General features: G+C 39.5%; 1 protein-coding gene across 1 annotated transcript; it reads left to right on the forward strand.

The window, feature by feature from the left end:
• Positions 1-3661: 3661 nt before the first annotated feature.
• Positions 3662-8197, forward strand: LOC131689359 (zinc finger protein 470-like). Its single transcript, XM_058974388.1, has 2 exons — positions 3662-3794; positions 5114-8197. Exons 1-2 carry the CDS (start codon positions 3742-3744, stop codon positions 6219-6221), a joined length of 1161 nt encoding a protein of 386 aa, XP_058830371.1. The 5' UTR covers positions 3662-3741; the 3' UTR covers positions 6222-8197.
• The last annotated feature ends 7577 nt before the right edge of the window (positions 8198-15774 follow it).

The following is a 15774-nucleotide window of genomic DNA, read 5'->3' on the forward strand; positions in this document are numbered from 1 at the left end:
AAAGGAGGCAGCATACTTTCGTCCTCACGTATTCTCATCGCACTGCTGCAATTAATTTATTTTCTGGGGAACGGGCACGTGCTTGGCCAGGAACGGATTATTTGGCTAGAAGCATAAATACCATTGTTATCAAATGCAGTAACTCAAAGGTCAAAAACAACATACCACGTAGGTAAGCGATCGTCAGTCGACAGTATAAGCTTCCTCCGCAGCAATCCAGAACTATCTGATACGACACGATGGTTTCGCCAATAAAATGAACTTATTGTAATTTCTCTAGAATTAATATAAACAGTTTGACAACATTTCAAATGGAGTGCAATTATGTATCAAGAATATTTACTTGCCATTGCAAACAACCGGGGTATATCTGCATGAGTGAACACGTTCTCAGTCACCTCGTTTAATTTTGTCACATATGAAATTCATGTAAATGATAATCGTCATATCACTTAATGATTATGTGCCTAATACATAGCTTGTACAGGGCTATCATATGACATATAAAGGAATCAGGTAATGTATGTTGAAATTTGAAAAGCGTTCATTTACGTGATTATTCCCGTGAATTGAAAGTGATTTATTTTTTGAGTGTATGTATCGTATCGTATTGCTTGTGGCAGTAAAAACTGGATTCTATCCACACTGCGCACTTACTATTCTTCTATTGAATTCTTCTCATAGACTGGTTAGCTCGACTGGTCTGTCCATGAAAATACCATCTCTATCACTTGAAATACATGTGATTTGACAGCTCGCAGTTTTCAGTAGCAGTTTGATCACTCGCACTTCGAAAGTGCGGAGTCCAGGTTGGTGGGAAGTGCGCAATACTTGAAAGTCATTGATATAGTATTGTTCATCAATGAAATTATGAATGTTAATAGCTGCGCATGAATCTAATGTGATTGGTAATTTTTAATATTTAAGTGCTTTTTCATGTAAAATTGATGATTTTTTGGCTTAGTATTGCGAATCTTTTCTAAAATCCATATCGTGACATATCAGCCATGCGCCGCCAAGCCTTGTGCCGAATCACGCGCCTATTCACTTTGCATTAGTGCAAGCGAAAAAACGATTTGACGTTTATTTTTGTTTCGTTCGCACGCATGTGTGAAACATATAGCAACAAATCGACGAAATGCTAGTTTATCTCGAAATAGACAATAATATATAACGCAACAGTTGTTTTTCGCTGAAAACCGGTTTTCGGCCAACTACCTACCAGCAATCTGAAAACTGGTTTTCGGCAAAAACCGGTTTTCATTCAGTGAAAAAATTGGCCGTAAACCTTATGGTTAGCGCCACTTCTACCATATACCGAATAGGTTGTTAAGTAACGTTACCATTCAAAAATGCCAATTTTCTCGAACAAATTTGAGGGCATATTATAAGAATGGTGAACGTATAATTCATTTTACGGTAATATAGCGGTATTATGTATTATCAAATACAAATTTGTATTTGTATTTGCAAAAATATTTCCAAAAGGAAAATTTTTTGGATTCAACCAAATGTTTTTGTGTACAGCTGCACAATACCATACATATAGTTGGAATGTTTTACGTTTCGGACTCTCCTCATCAGTAACCAGCACCAGACTTTGAGCTAGTTAGACAATAAATCTAAACTAGTACCAAAGCTGGCACTAGTTAGACGCTTAATTCAAAAAAGTCATACGTTTTGCATGACATCTAAATAACTCGCTGGTTCCGAGTGATGTCTCGGGTAGCCAAGCACAGAAGTTCTTGTTTGCTGATGAGAATGCGGAATCCTAACTTGTCTTTTGGTTCGAGGACCAAACGCCTGGAACTATGTGAAAATATTTCCAATATTTGTATTTGGTATTATGTACAATTTTCTAGCACGCTACAGAATTAGTATATTCTTACACTATAGACAAATGCTTTAAAGTTTATTTTGATATTTAGCAGATCATGACACAAAATAAACATACCATTCCACAAACCATTCCGATCATTTGGTGTATTGTGCCCACCTTTAACCATTTCTCGAGTAGTACAGTTATGGTCCCCGGGTGGTACTATATGCTGCGGTTAAAACATGATGAGTGTGTATAATAAACTACTTTATCGACCCTGTCAAATGCGGACGATATAAAAATAACTTAGGGCATGTTCAGGAGTGTTTCAGTTCTGGAATTAAAATTTCGACATTTCTGTAATATAAAACTAAAAATTTTAAAACTAGAACTTGCTGTCCCCAGCAGCAGTTTTACCGGGTGTTCTATTCAGTTTAAAATTCATGTCCCGCCATTCCTACAGCGTTACTGCATTCAAATTTATTTTCCCCCAGTCTATCGGGTCTAAGTGTCTGTTAGGGTGCATGCTTATCCTCCGCTACTCATTGCAACTAAAACGCTTTTACTCAAAAATGAGTAAAATTTGTTTGAAAGTTCCAAAGAGGATAGGGAAAGAGACGAATAGAGTGAAGCCAAAAATACCTTATTGAGCAGACCAATCGTGCAATGTAAATAAACATTACTCAATCCTGAGTTGGAGGAGATAAGTAATGTACATCTATCAAAAAAGAAATTTGAATTTTCGTCAGAATTTAGTTCAATCGTGATTGTAAGGTGCATTCTAGCGTATATGTACGAGAAAAACAAGCTTTAGAATTATTCAATCTCTTTGTTTCGAAATGCACATCGTTTGATAAACAAATCCAACGATCGGCATACGGTTTGTTTTCAAAATATAATAGGAGTCATTTAAAGTGCGGCCTGTGGAAGCGGTCGCCAAAATTCTAGTGTTGAAATCATCATAAAGGGAGTGTTGCCGTTTTGACTGATTTTCACTTTTCGTATCTTTCCCTATTCTCTTTGCAAAGTTCAATAGAGTACTTGACAATCTGTAACTGTATTAGTGTATTAAACGGTTTGTTTTCCTCCACCTGTCATAGATGGAGGAAAACAAATCGAAAATAACTTTTCGGTCGGATTATTTTCATGATGGAATATGACCAACCGGACTTGTACGTCCCCCGAATAAGTTTCACAGCGACATAGAGCATTTCAACACTATTATAAATACTTTACGAGAGCTAATTCAAATGTTTAAATTGGCTAACAGATTTATATATGACAGCTGCAGGAAAACAAACCCCCAAGTAGTGTGGGTGAAATCGTTTGCATAGAACTCTATATGATGTATGTCATCTCAATACGACATCGATACTACATCATTCCGACTACTCTCACCTACTTCTACTCATTTTTGACAAGGTACGGTTTTTGCCAGAAACGCGTCAAATCTACTCTAATCCTGCAAAACACCCCTATTTTTTCCAATTTATCATATTATATTACAACCATTCCCTGTATTGCAACAATAACACAAATCTTCAGTATAAAATGTCTTATAATTTAACAGAAATTTATCATTTAGGCATTTATCGTTATATTACAAATATGCCTTAACGTATGTAGTTACCATAACACTTATGATTTCCTTATAATATGGAGGATTTCAGATAAAGTTTTCATTTATGCGGGCAGATACTGATTTATTGTCCCACCTTATAAAATGTAAGTGAAAGGATTGGTGGATAAAATTCACATGTTTTCACGTACAAGAAACGTAATTTATTTTTTGAAAGAAACGTAATTTATTTTTTGAGTGTAAGAACTCAGTTTTGTTTGAAGTAAAAACATTAGTTCGATGCAACTGAAACTTGCTGAAGCATAAGCATAATAATTTTAATATTAGTATCCAATTCAACATTATGTTTTCAACAAACAGTCACATAAGTAAAATTAACATGGATGTAATTAACATGTAAGTAAAATGATTATTATTTGTTGGTAACATCAGGTTTATTGTTTGGCCAAAATTTCTTGGTAGAGTGAAGCGTAAAAATATATTCTATCAGAGATACATATTGTAATTGTAACTTATTACATACATACGGCGACCGTTTCCGTTCAAACTTTTATAAGGTCAAGGAATTGACTATTCAAAAATAAATAATTATGGTAGTTGTAGTTTTGAAAAATAGCGGATAACTTCTCATATTATGTTCATGCGTAACATAAAGTCATGGCGTAGCGCTAGCTCCCCTAGCACGGGATATGCGAAGACGGGCTTTTTTTCCCTACCAATATAAATTTCTGCCGATGAGGAACAGTTTTGTACGGAAAAACATAGAGCTCAGACATGACATGAATTAGGTTACAAGATGTGTAAAACTCCATTAACCATAAATGTTGAGCAGAATAATAAAATACACGCAATGTCGTTGCATTTTCCATATTTGTTTCTATGCATATAGATGCACCTACGCAATATGTAAAATATATTTTCTAAAAACACCTTGTATATATCCACTGTCCATTTTAAGAGAATGAAAATCGCCAAGAAAGGTTCGGTTCGCAATGACAGGCCATTGCCGGTTCGCGGTGACCCTTACTTTTTTCACTTTGCATGTCCAGTCCCAGGCTCAAACCAGTAGTGTTTTTGTAATATTTCCAGCACATGCACTTTACTCAATTATATTAATTTACATCTCGACGAATGCTCGTAATATTGTATTTAAGAGACTAAGGTTAATTCGGTAAAAAAGACATTTTTCAAACAATTGTGGCGATCATTGTAATATACTAAAAATTTAGCAAAGGACAGTGAATCTCCGGAGATATCTCGTCGAAAACGTTTTGCAGTGTACGTAACTCAAAATCCGTCGCTTTCACATTTCGTACAGTGGTTCTTTAAATTATTTTGGTAATAACGGGAGATTTTTTTTCTTCTCGAAGTTTTTGTAACACTTTGAAGCCAAACATCCGATTCCTGCTAGAAAAAATATCTAACTTGTGATTGTAAAAATATTAATAACAGCAATTTCGAAAAAGCGCTTGTATTGAAGAGGAATTATATGAAGGACTGTAAAATTTTAAAACGATTGAACCAGGATATTTCGAGTTTTGGGGCTCCTGCAGATTTACTGTCTCGCCCAATTTTCAATATTGATCAATTTCATGACAATTTGGGAACATCTTCAAATGTTACACTATTATCTGGAAATTGAATGAATAACCCACTTTCCTTATTGTGGAATTTTTGTCTTCAACAACTAAAATAAACTATGTCGAATATTTCAGCCCCAGCGAGGACCCCAGCAGCTACTGTCGCCTTTGTTTCTCCGTGCGAAATCTAGTGCCACTGCTATCTAACACTGGTGAACTAGATACTTTCTTGCTAAATTTGATCGCTCAATGCACAGGTATACAGATTGATTCCAATGATAATCTGCCAGGTTCAATTTGCTGGAGATGCGCAGTGGCATTGGAAGATTTCCAATTGTTCAGAGAACGCAGCCTACAACATGATACCATAATTCGTGAAAGCCATGCCACAAAGTACGAAATCGAGTCGATCATATCTGATGGATCTGGAAGTGGATACAAACTGGATGAACCACAAGCTATGTCAACCGTTAATCCACTGGAGGGTGAGTTATCAGCAGTAGATGATGGAGTCGTTTCTGAACATGACGAAACTGGGATATCCATAAAATCAGTTCAATGTAATATGTGTACCAAAAGATGCGAATCTGAAGCAATGTTGTGGATCCATTTCAAACAGCAGCATTCTGATGATGGGCGCCCTTTCCAATGTACAATCTGCCCCGCATCGTTCAAACAAAAGAACCATTTAGAATGCCATATAGCGTCGCATAGTACATATTTGAGATATACTTGTGATCAATGTGGTGCAAACTATGCAAAATCTAAATCTTTGACAATGCACCGCCAGCAAATACATGGCTTGAAACCTACAAGGAAGACTAGTAGTGTCACAGGGATATCAAATCAATGTCCGCACTGTTCAAAAACCTTCAAACGTCGTCATTTGTTGAACTTGCATATCAAAACTCATAATAAAATGTTAACTTTCAAGTGTGAGTTGTGTAATGCTCGATTTGACAGTGCAGTAGGAAAGCTTATTCACAAGGGCAAATACCACACGGTGGAAGTTCGCAAAAAGGCACAACCTACCAAAAATATGTTCGAATGCGTCTTCTGTACGCGCACTTTTGAGCAACAGAACCATTTAACGCAGCACGTTAAGTACAGACATTTTCCAAAGGACGCTAAAAATAGGCCAGCAGAAGATAATGATCGAAACATAGTCGAGGAAGTGGAGGCGCCTGTTACGGTAAAGTTCGAGGTCGATGAAGACGTTTCTTCGCAATTTGGATGGGATTAAATCGACGATTTAGAACATTTTGCTTGTAATTTTCAATTATTAGACAGAGAGGCAATGGAAATTGGCTAGACTACACCCGGAAGCGAGACAGAGCAGCGTCGTTAGCTTTTGTAGCGAAGAAACGGTATGCTGAGCGAAACTTCTGTGATCTTCCGGCGAAGAAACTATGGAACAACTTAAAGCGTGAAGACATCCAAAAAGCATCGAAGAGTGCTGCAGACGTGGATGTAAGCGCGGACGAATTGAATAACTTTTTTGTTGATGGACATCGGCTACTGCCAACTGTAAGTACACCTGAACTAGTCTCTGTAGAACCGCGCCATCGTACAGTAGTTGACCACGGGGAGCATTTCCACTTCCACCATACATGCACAAACGAAGTAGCGAAGAGAATATGGGAAATCCAGACCAACGCCACTGGGTCTGATTGCATCCCAATCTCTTTCATCAAAACGCTCTGTCCCTTTATTATACCGATGCTGGTCCACCTGTACAATGCGATTATTGATAGCCAAATTTTCCCCACAATTTGAAAGAAGACTACTGCAACACCGATCCCAAAAATAACATACCCACAGCAGCCTAAAGATTTCCGGCCGATTAGTTTGCTACCAGCCATCTCAAAAATTTTCGAAAAAATTCTGCTAAACCAAATCACCGAACACCTCGAAAACTTTAATCCACCGCTCATGGCGAAGCACCAATCAGGATATACGAAAGGTTTTAGTACAACGACCGCGCTTGCAAAAGTCACTCACGACAGGTACAACAACCTCGATCGGGGCTACTGTACAGTCATGGCCCTCGTCGATTTTTCATTTGCCTTCAACTCCGTCATCCATCACAAGTTGAATACAAAGCTTGCCGCAGAATTACACTTCTCCGACACCGCATGTGCTCTAATCAAATCATTCCTAGGCCAGCGAAGTCAGGTGGAGAATGCAGCAAGTGGCATGTCCAAAGTCCAAGGAAAAAGCTGTATTCGATGGAACACCACAGGGATCCTGCCTGAGCGCTCTACTGTTCAGCTTGTACATCAACAGCCTGCCGAGCTGCTTAAAATGTGCATATCAGCTACACGCTGATGATTTATAGCTGTACGTGTCAGGCCCCATCGAGGAAGTTGAAAATCTGCTTGCCGATATCAACGCTGACCTAACATCCATCGAACGTTGGACAAAACACAATCTTCTATATCCGAACCCCAAGAAAACACATGCGATCATATTTTGTCGAGAAGGAACTGTTACTCCAATAACAAATATACGTTTTTGCGGCGAAACCATTCCTCTGTCCAAGAAGGTCACTAACCTCGGTCTTCAAATGGACTGTAACCTCAAGTGGACCCGTAGATCAACAGTGTGGTCGCAAAAGTTTTCGGTTCTCTGAGCACATTCCAACGATTTGCAGCTGTTCTATCACTTCCTACGCGAAAGAAGCTGGTGCAGTCTGTGATCATACCTTTCTTCACTTACGCCGACGTTGTCTACTACCCTGGGTTGTCAGCAACGCTCAAATGGCAGCTTGATCGTTGTTTTAAAGCAGCAACACGTTTCACCCATAACATTAAACGACGAGAAACAACAGCAATGATACGCAACTCAATCCTGGGACACAGCCTACAAGAAAATTACCTACACCGCATATGTTGCTTCATAAGGCAGGGATACAACGGTGAATCTCCTGAATACATCACACAACATCTGCAACTAGGTCGTTGCGAACGCACACGTAGTTTTCTGGTGCCCCACAATACAACCTCCAGCAGGAAAAATCCAATAATCCATGGAGCACTCATATGGAATGGACTTCCGCTAACTACAAGACAGCAACCATATTCCCTAGACTAACAAAATATGTACCTCTAACTCTATCCAATTGTCAAACCATCTAAACTATTTACTTTCGTAACAATGATAAAAAACAAATACAAATTATTTCCAAGAATAAAAGCTATGAAGCAAAGCAATGTCAAACCCGGCTGTATTTCCTTTTTCGTACAAAGAAAATGATTTTGAGTTCGAAAACAAAATCCCTACGTTGGTTGAAAAACATCGCAATTACGAAGCATCCTAGTAGGTATCAGGTTACTTTAGATTTGAATTGAATTCTTGATTCTGAGTCGTCGACCATATCAATACAGTGAAGACCCTTTTTATCAGCCCTTTCGTTTGTTTTTGGTTAACAAAATCGGAACACTTTTTCCCTTTTAAAAAAAACTGAATCAGTTAAAATATTCTTTAGTCCCTAGATATAGTCTTATAACCATTTATGATTATTTAGTAGAAATCTCAATCTTCAAAATTAAAAAAATGTTTTTTATGTGTGCGTGTTTTGGATCTCAATCAGAAGAACTTAGTTGACTTAGTTCGTCTGATAGAGCCCACCAAAGAAAAATTAGTTACTCAAAACTATAGCTCGCGCTCACATTTTTAATAATAAAATAGATAAAGCGACTTAGATAATTCTGGTGCCAATGTTTTATTTTCACAAAACGTTTACTTGACCCGCCATTTGCAACAACTTTTTTTACATCGAGGTTTCTTTTTTTTACATAACATGTTACAAAAAGTTGTTAATGTTTAATTGAGAAACTTCGAAAACCATCTTTGAAAACGAAAAAACAGTTTCCCCACCATAAAAATCGATCAGTTGTACTATACCAATGCCCCAAATACATTGATTGATTTTTATGAAGATTGGGTAAAGCGCAGCGAAAAAAATGTGGGGAGTGCGCAATCTTTCCACCTGCCTGTAAACCACAAAGCGAGAGTAAATATCGAACAGAAAGAGCATAGTAGAGAGCCTCGGCAACAATGGATCTTTCTTTTATTCCACTGTATTGTGCCTTGCAGGAAGATGTGTGTGTGTGTGTGTGTGTGTGTGTGTAGCTCCAAAAATCTGGTCTGTAGTGCATTGACACTGTGTGGAACTCACGAATCACGTTCGTGCCTAGCCACCAAAAAGACCCTTACCGTGAATTCCACTGCTGTAGATTACTCCCGATACCGATGTTCGATTTCGAGAGCCATTTAGTCGCTCGGACAAATCTCCTTGCATTACGTGCATTTCTCTGCTGGTAGCATTTCACGTCCTCAGCCAGAATGATGCAGATGGGAATCATCCCGGCAATTACGCATACCGCTTCCAACGATATCGTTCTGTACGCACTCACGAAACGAATGACCATTAGACGAAACTTCGTCCGATTTCGCTTTGAGTTCAATACGCCATAAGGATAGGATGAGACACCTGCCTCTGAAAAGCAGACGACCTCGACTTCCCTAGGCAGTTCTAGTATTAACACTCCGTTGTACATTATATTCCAGAGCGTTGGGCGGTGTATGGAGCTCTGAGGTACTCCCGCCGTGACCCACAGTCTATCGTTAGCACAGCGCAGTAGCGATTGCCCTTTCTCTTTTGCTTCAATGCTTTCTCCACGCTCGCGATGACTGTGCGGATGGTGCCCACCGTCGATATCTCTTTCCGGATCACGAACTGCCTCTCCGTTCTCACTTTCAGCATAGATCGTCAGCCTGTTGAGGATTACCCTTTCCAGGAGCTTACCAAGAGTATCCAACAGGCATATAGGCCTATATGACGGTAGATCTCCTGCTGGTTTCTCTGGCTTTGGCAGCAACTCCAGCTTCTTGATTTTCCATCTATCCGGGAAGTAGTCATTGACCAGGCATTTCTGTAGGATTATCCTGAACATGCCAGGCAACGCCAGGATCACAGTCTTCAGTGCCACGTTAGGGTTACCATCCGGTCCGGGAGTTTTCTTCGCTTTCAACCCTTTTGCCACTATAAGGTGCTCTTCGTTGGAAACTCGATTGTCACCAGCATTTCCACCGCCTGCATCAACGTATTTGGTATTTGGTACGGTGTAGGTGTCCGTGCAGTTAGGTCGTGCTTCGGGAAAAGACTCTCCAAGATAATTTTTTCGACTGACGTCACATTTCGACTGCCGTCATTGGACCGTTGATCCTGGCCAAAACGACACGGTAAGCATTGCCACAGGGGTTGTCTGTGTGCATGTGGACAAAAATGTCACCTCTGTTTCTCAAATCCCTCTCCTCCAGTTATCCTTCCTTCCTTCTGCGGCTGTTCGTCCATTTAAATATGGAAGCTGTCCTTCAATGTCAGCTTCTTTCACCGAACAGCCTACACTGAAAAAAATCCAAACTTTAATTCTATTTGCTTCAAACCGCTTAAAATGCATATGAAGAAGAAATTTTATTGTTATCACGCGCACACATACATTCTATGTGTCAACTGTATAAACTATGTATGCACACACATAAGTTATATATGCATATTGTTATAGAATGGGGTTTTATGTGCCTAATAGTTATGAAATGTAAATGTAAGATTAATATTTCTTGTAAATACACACATTAAGTTTATGTTCCAGCAAATAGTGTCTATATCCCTCCGTTAATTGCAAAAATCTATGTGTAAAATCAATAGGCATAACGTTTACTTTTTTTTGAGTGTAGATAAGCCGTGTAGTGTCGGTAGTGGTTGCTTCAACCGGCTAAGAATTACACTACGGACTACCTGTTCCAGTGGTAAAAATCCACCAAACAGGGAACCCCAATTCCATAGTGTCATGCGACCCGTGTTATGGGTAAAATTGTTGAGGGGGTTTAAAACATTCTCAATGACGAACGGAGCCTGGGAAGAGTTGGGTGAACTCCCCAGTATGCTGCATTACGCAGCGGAACGTTCACTCTACACACCGAAGTTTTTTCACCGATGATCCACTTAATTTTGCCGAATTTTTGTTGGCTGGGGGTTGCTGAGGCTCTCGTAGGGACGTTTCGATATTAAAATACATCGATTCATACACTCAAAAAAAAGTAAACGTTATGCCTATTGATTTTACACATAGATTTTTGCAATTAACGGAGGGATATAGACACTATTTGCTGGAACATAAACTTAATGTGTGTATTTACAAGAAATATTAATCTTACATTTACATTTCATAACTATTAGGCACATAAAACCCCATTCTATAACAATATGCATATATAACTTATGTGTGTGCATACATAGTTTATACAGTTGACACATAGAATGTATGTGTGCGCGTGATAACAATAAAATTTCTTCTTCATATGCATTTTAAGCGGTTTGAAGCAAATAGAATTAAAGTTTGGATTTTTTTCAGTGTAGAATCGATACTGGTATCGAATGCAAGTACTGATACTTTCGATATAATCGTAGTCGTAGTATCGATACTTGAAAGTATCGCCATTCGATTCCGCACTCGGCTGATGGTAGTTCGGTGAAGTTTTGTTGAGTTTCGATTATCCAATTTCGATGTGTACAGATGAACCTGCCCAAAGGCCGTGTGGTATCCGGCCTAGAATTGAGCCACTGGAGTCCTGCTCCCATGTCGTAGGAGGCGACTGAAAGTAGGAGACCCTAAGTCAAGGTGTAGTTCCGTGCCGAGGACTTAATGACTGGAGGGTCTAAAATATGCCAGTCGCGCACGGAGCATTTTGGGTTTTGCCCTTACTGTGTTATGCGAATCTCTGACACAGTGGACCATTATTTTCTTCGCAAATCGTGGGAATCAAATGATCATGTCCCATTTAAACCTGATATGGCTCGCTATATGCGTTAACATCCCAACTCGCTTGGTGTCCTCTAGTTGTTGTGCAATTTATGTTGGAGATGAAATGTACAGTTCGCTAATCAACAATGGTTAGAATAGCACAAATTAATCTCCAACATAAACGTACAGCAACTATGAATTTATCTCGACTCATGCAGGAAGGTAAGGCTTCCATAGCATTGGTTCAAGAACCGTATTTCCATAAAGGAAACTTCTATTTTGGAAAGTTACTTAACACTGCCTTCATTGCTTACAACAAGACAGGCATGACTAACCCACGTGAAATGCCTCGTGCTTGCATTCTTGCAAATAAGGCTATTGACGCGTGTCTCATATCGGAGCTCACAACTTTTTACACTGACTGTCGGAAACGTAGACAATATATATATACATATATATATATATATATATATATATATATATATATATATATATATATATATATATATATATATATATATATATATATATATATATATATATATATATATATATATATATATATATATATATATATATATATATATATATATATATATATATATATATATATATATATATATATATATATATATATATATATATATATATATATTGTTCAGCACACCTACCGCATAACGAGTAATCTCCTTCTGATGATTTCAAAAGCGTTGTATCATATTGTAGCAGAAATGAGCTTCCGCTCATTATCGGCAGTGATGCGAATGCTCATCACATCATTTGGGGCAGCTCAGACATCAATCTGAGAGGCTCTGAACCGATGGAGTACATAAGTAGTACAAATCTCCATATTCTGAATGTGGGAAACCGATCAACTTTTGCGAGGTCTGGGAGGGAGGAGGTGTTAGACATAACACTTTGCTCTGATAGAATTTTGCATGAACTGGGAAATTGGCAGGTTCCAAATGAAACTGAACCGTCTCTATCCGATCATAAATATATATTTTTCGACCATTTTGATGTCACCTTTAATGTGGTGACATATCGTAATCCTAAATCTACAAACTGGGACCTCTTTTTGGAAAACTTGGCGACTAAATTTCATGGATATTTTTCAACAATTAGTCAACTAGACGACTTAGATGACGTCGTGGATACGACAAACTCATTCATATTAGCATCCTACGAAGAAGCTTGTCCACTTCGTACTGTTAAATTGACTAGGGGAACCCCTTGGTGGAGGGCTGAGCTTGAAAAAATGAAGAAAGTTATGAGAAGAGCTTGGAACCGGCGTCAGCGTGATGACTTCAGGGCTTTCAGGTCAGCTCGTAGTGCATATAAGAAATGTCTTAGATCTGCAGAACGGGCTGGCTGGCAAAGCCTATGCACTAATGTCTCTAGTCTGAACGAGGCCAGCAGATTAAATAAAATTCTCTCCAAATCAAATGATTTTCAGATGAACTCCTTAAAAACCAGAGATGGTGTTTATGTGACGGACGAAAAAGATGTTCTTAATTGTCTCTTCGACACACACTTTCCAGGTTGTATCGATCCGGAGTTGAACAATGTTCACAGATCTCATTCTGGTGATTCGGACTCGTAAGCGTTAGCACGCACATTGGTTTCCACTGAATCGGTCAAGTGGGCAGTTGACAGCTTTGCTCCATACAAATCACCCGGAAAAGATGGAATACTTCCCGTGCTACTGCAAAAGGGATTTGATATTCTTAAACATGTCTTGGAAAAGATGTTGCTTTCCAGTCTTGCTACCGGGTATATCCCGAAAGCATGGCGAGAAATAACTGTTAGATTTATTCCCAAAGGGGGTCGCTCAAGCTATGAAGAAGCCAAGTATTTTAGGCCTATCAGCTTAAGTTCTTTTCTTCTGAAAGCTTTGGAACGGATAATCGATCATCACATCAGGAACGTTAGTTTATTTGAATATCCACTGCACAAAATGTAACATGCATATCAGTGTGGGAAATCCACGATAACTCTGCTTCATGATGTTGTTTACAACATTGAGAAAGCCTTCTCGCTCAAGCAATCTAGCTTGGGTGTATTCCTAGATATTGCTTTTGACAATGTGTCCTTCCAGTCTATTCTGGAAGCGACGCGCGGTCATGGGATACCTGCATGTATCTCGGGTTGGATAAACGCAATGCTTAGTAACCGCATACTTTGCTCGTCACTGCGACTGGCTGAGATACGGAAGTTGAGTATTTGCGGTTGTCCTCAGGGCGGCGTTCTGTCACCTTTGTTATGGATCTTAGTAGCTGACGGCTTGTTGAAGAAACTCAATGAGCTTGGATTTCCAACCTACGGGTTTGCTGACGATTACCAAATACTAATTACTGGATTTTGCATCGGAACAATCTTTGACTTAAAGTTAAACTATCAGTTAACCCAAGCAAAACTTCAATGGTTCTTTTCACGAGGAAGCGAATAACAACCGGAGTTCGTCCCTTGCAGTTCTTTGATTCTGAGCTACTGTGTGCAGATCAAGTCAAATACGTTGGAGTCATATTGGATTCCAAACTGAATTGGTCTGCTCACATTGAGTTCAGAGTCAAGAAAGCGTGCATGGCATTCGGGAAGTGCAGACGAACTTTTGGAAAGACCTGGGGTCTCAAACCTAAATACATCTATTGGATTTACACGACAATTGTACGTCCAATACTGTCATACGGGTGCCTTGTGTGGTGGCAGAGGGGAGACAATCCAGTCAAACCTAAACCACGTGCAAAGAATGGCGCTTATGGCGTTGACTGGTGCTTTCACCACGACTCCGACTGCTGCTCTTGAGGCACTTCTAAATATCAAACCATTACACATACACCTCAAACAAGAAACACTATCATGTGCATACAGACTGCAGGTTACTGGGCTTTGGAACAGTAATCATGTTGATCTTGCTACCAATCATACACGATTGTGGTCATAAATGGTTACATGGGGTGAAGATATTCTTACTCCCAGCGATATTACACTCACTTGTAGTTTTCCTTACAGGACATTCCATGTGAAGATTCCCTCTCGAGAGGAGTGGTTGTCTGACTTTATGGAAAGACAACAACAAACGCAAGTGGTCTGTTACACTGACGGTTCTCTGATGGAGAGACGTGCTGGTGTCTACTGTCGTGAAATGAGATTGGAACAATCTCACTCACTAGGTAGATACTGTACTATATTCCAAGCAGAAATCTTTGCGATTATGTGCGGGGTGCAATCGGCCCTTCAACTGAGTTTGTCCGGCAGAGTTATAAACTTCTGCTCCGATAGTCAGGCTGCAATCAAGGCCCTTAGCTCAAACAAATCCCGGTCCAAGCTAGTGATCGCGTGCCGAACCCAAATCGAAGAACTAAGCATTGTCAACACTATCTACCTTGTTTGGGTGCCCGGACATTGCGGTATTATTGGAAATGAATGGGCTGACGAATTGGCCACGGCAGGTTCAGCGATTGACTTCGTTGGTCCTGAGCCCGTGTTGCCAACTTCGACAAGTTGGATAAGGGAAAAAACTACGGTCCTGGGCTTCGTCCGAGCACCGCAATTATTGGAGAAATCTACAAACGTGTCGCAAACAAAGGCGTTTCTAGAACAACCATGCCCAGTGGTTTCGAAAAATCTCTTACATTTTTCGAAGCTCCACTGCGGCATGCTGACCAGGGCTTTAACCGGCCACTGCAAACTCAATTATCACATGGCAACTTTTTCATGTGATCTTTGTGAATCCGACTACGGAACCTCATATCATCTGATATGCAACTGTCCAGTAGGGTGGGGCATTGTTATATGGAAAAACGTAATCATAGCCACATCAACCGAGCACAGCACTTTTTTGGTACCTTTTGGGGTCCCAAACAACTGTGCAAAATTTGGGGTCGATTGGTGTTGACTCGGCGTGGCGCATTGCGTTTGAAATTTGTATGGAGATTAGTATGGGAAAACCTACACTTTTGCATTTTTAATTCTACAGACTACAAT

This window comes from Topomyia yanbarensis, chromosome 3 (assembly GCF_030247195.1).
Source record: "Topomyia yanbarensis strain Yona2022 chromosome 3, ASM3024719v1, whole genome shotgun sequence".
Taxonomy (NCBI): domain Eukaryota; kingdom Metazoa; phylum Arthropoda; class Insecta; order Diptera; family Culicidae; genus Topomyia; species Topomyia yanbarensis.

Excerpts from the sequence above, each read along its gene's own strand:
- LOC131689359 (XM_058974388.1), top strand. The coding sequence starts at position 3,742 with ATGTTTTCAACAAACAGTCACATAAGTAAAATTAACATGGATGTAATT. Across the intron at positions 3,795-5,113 it reads AACATGGATGTAATTAACAT|CCCCAGCGAGGACCCCAGCA; the intron begins GTAAGTAAAATG and ends CGAATATTTCAG.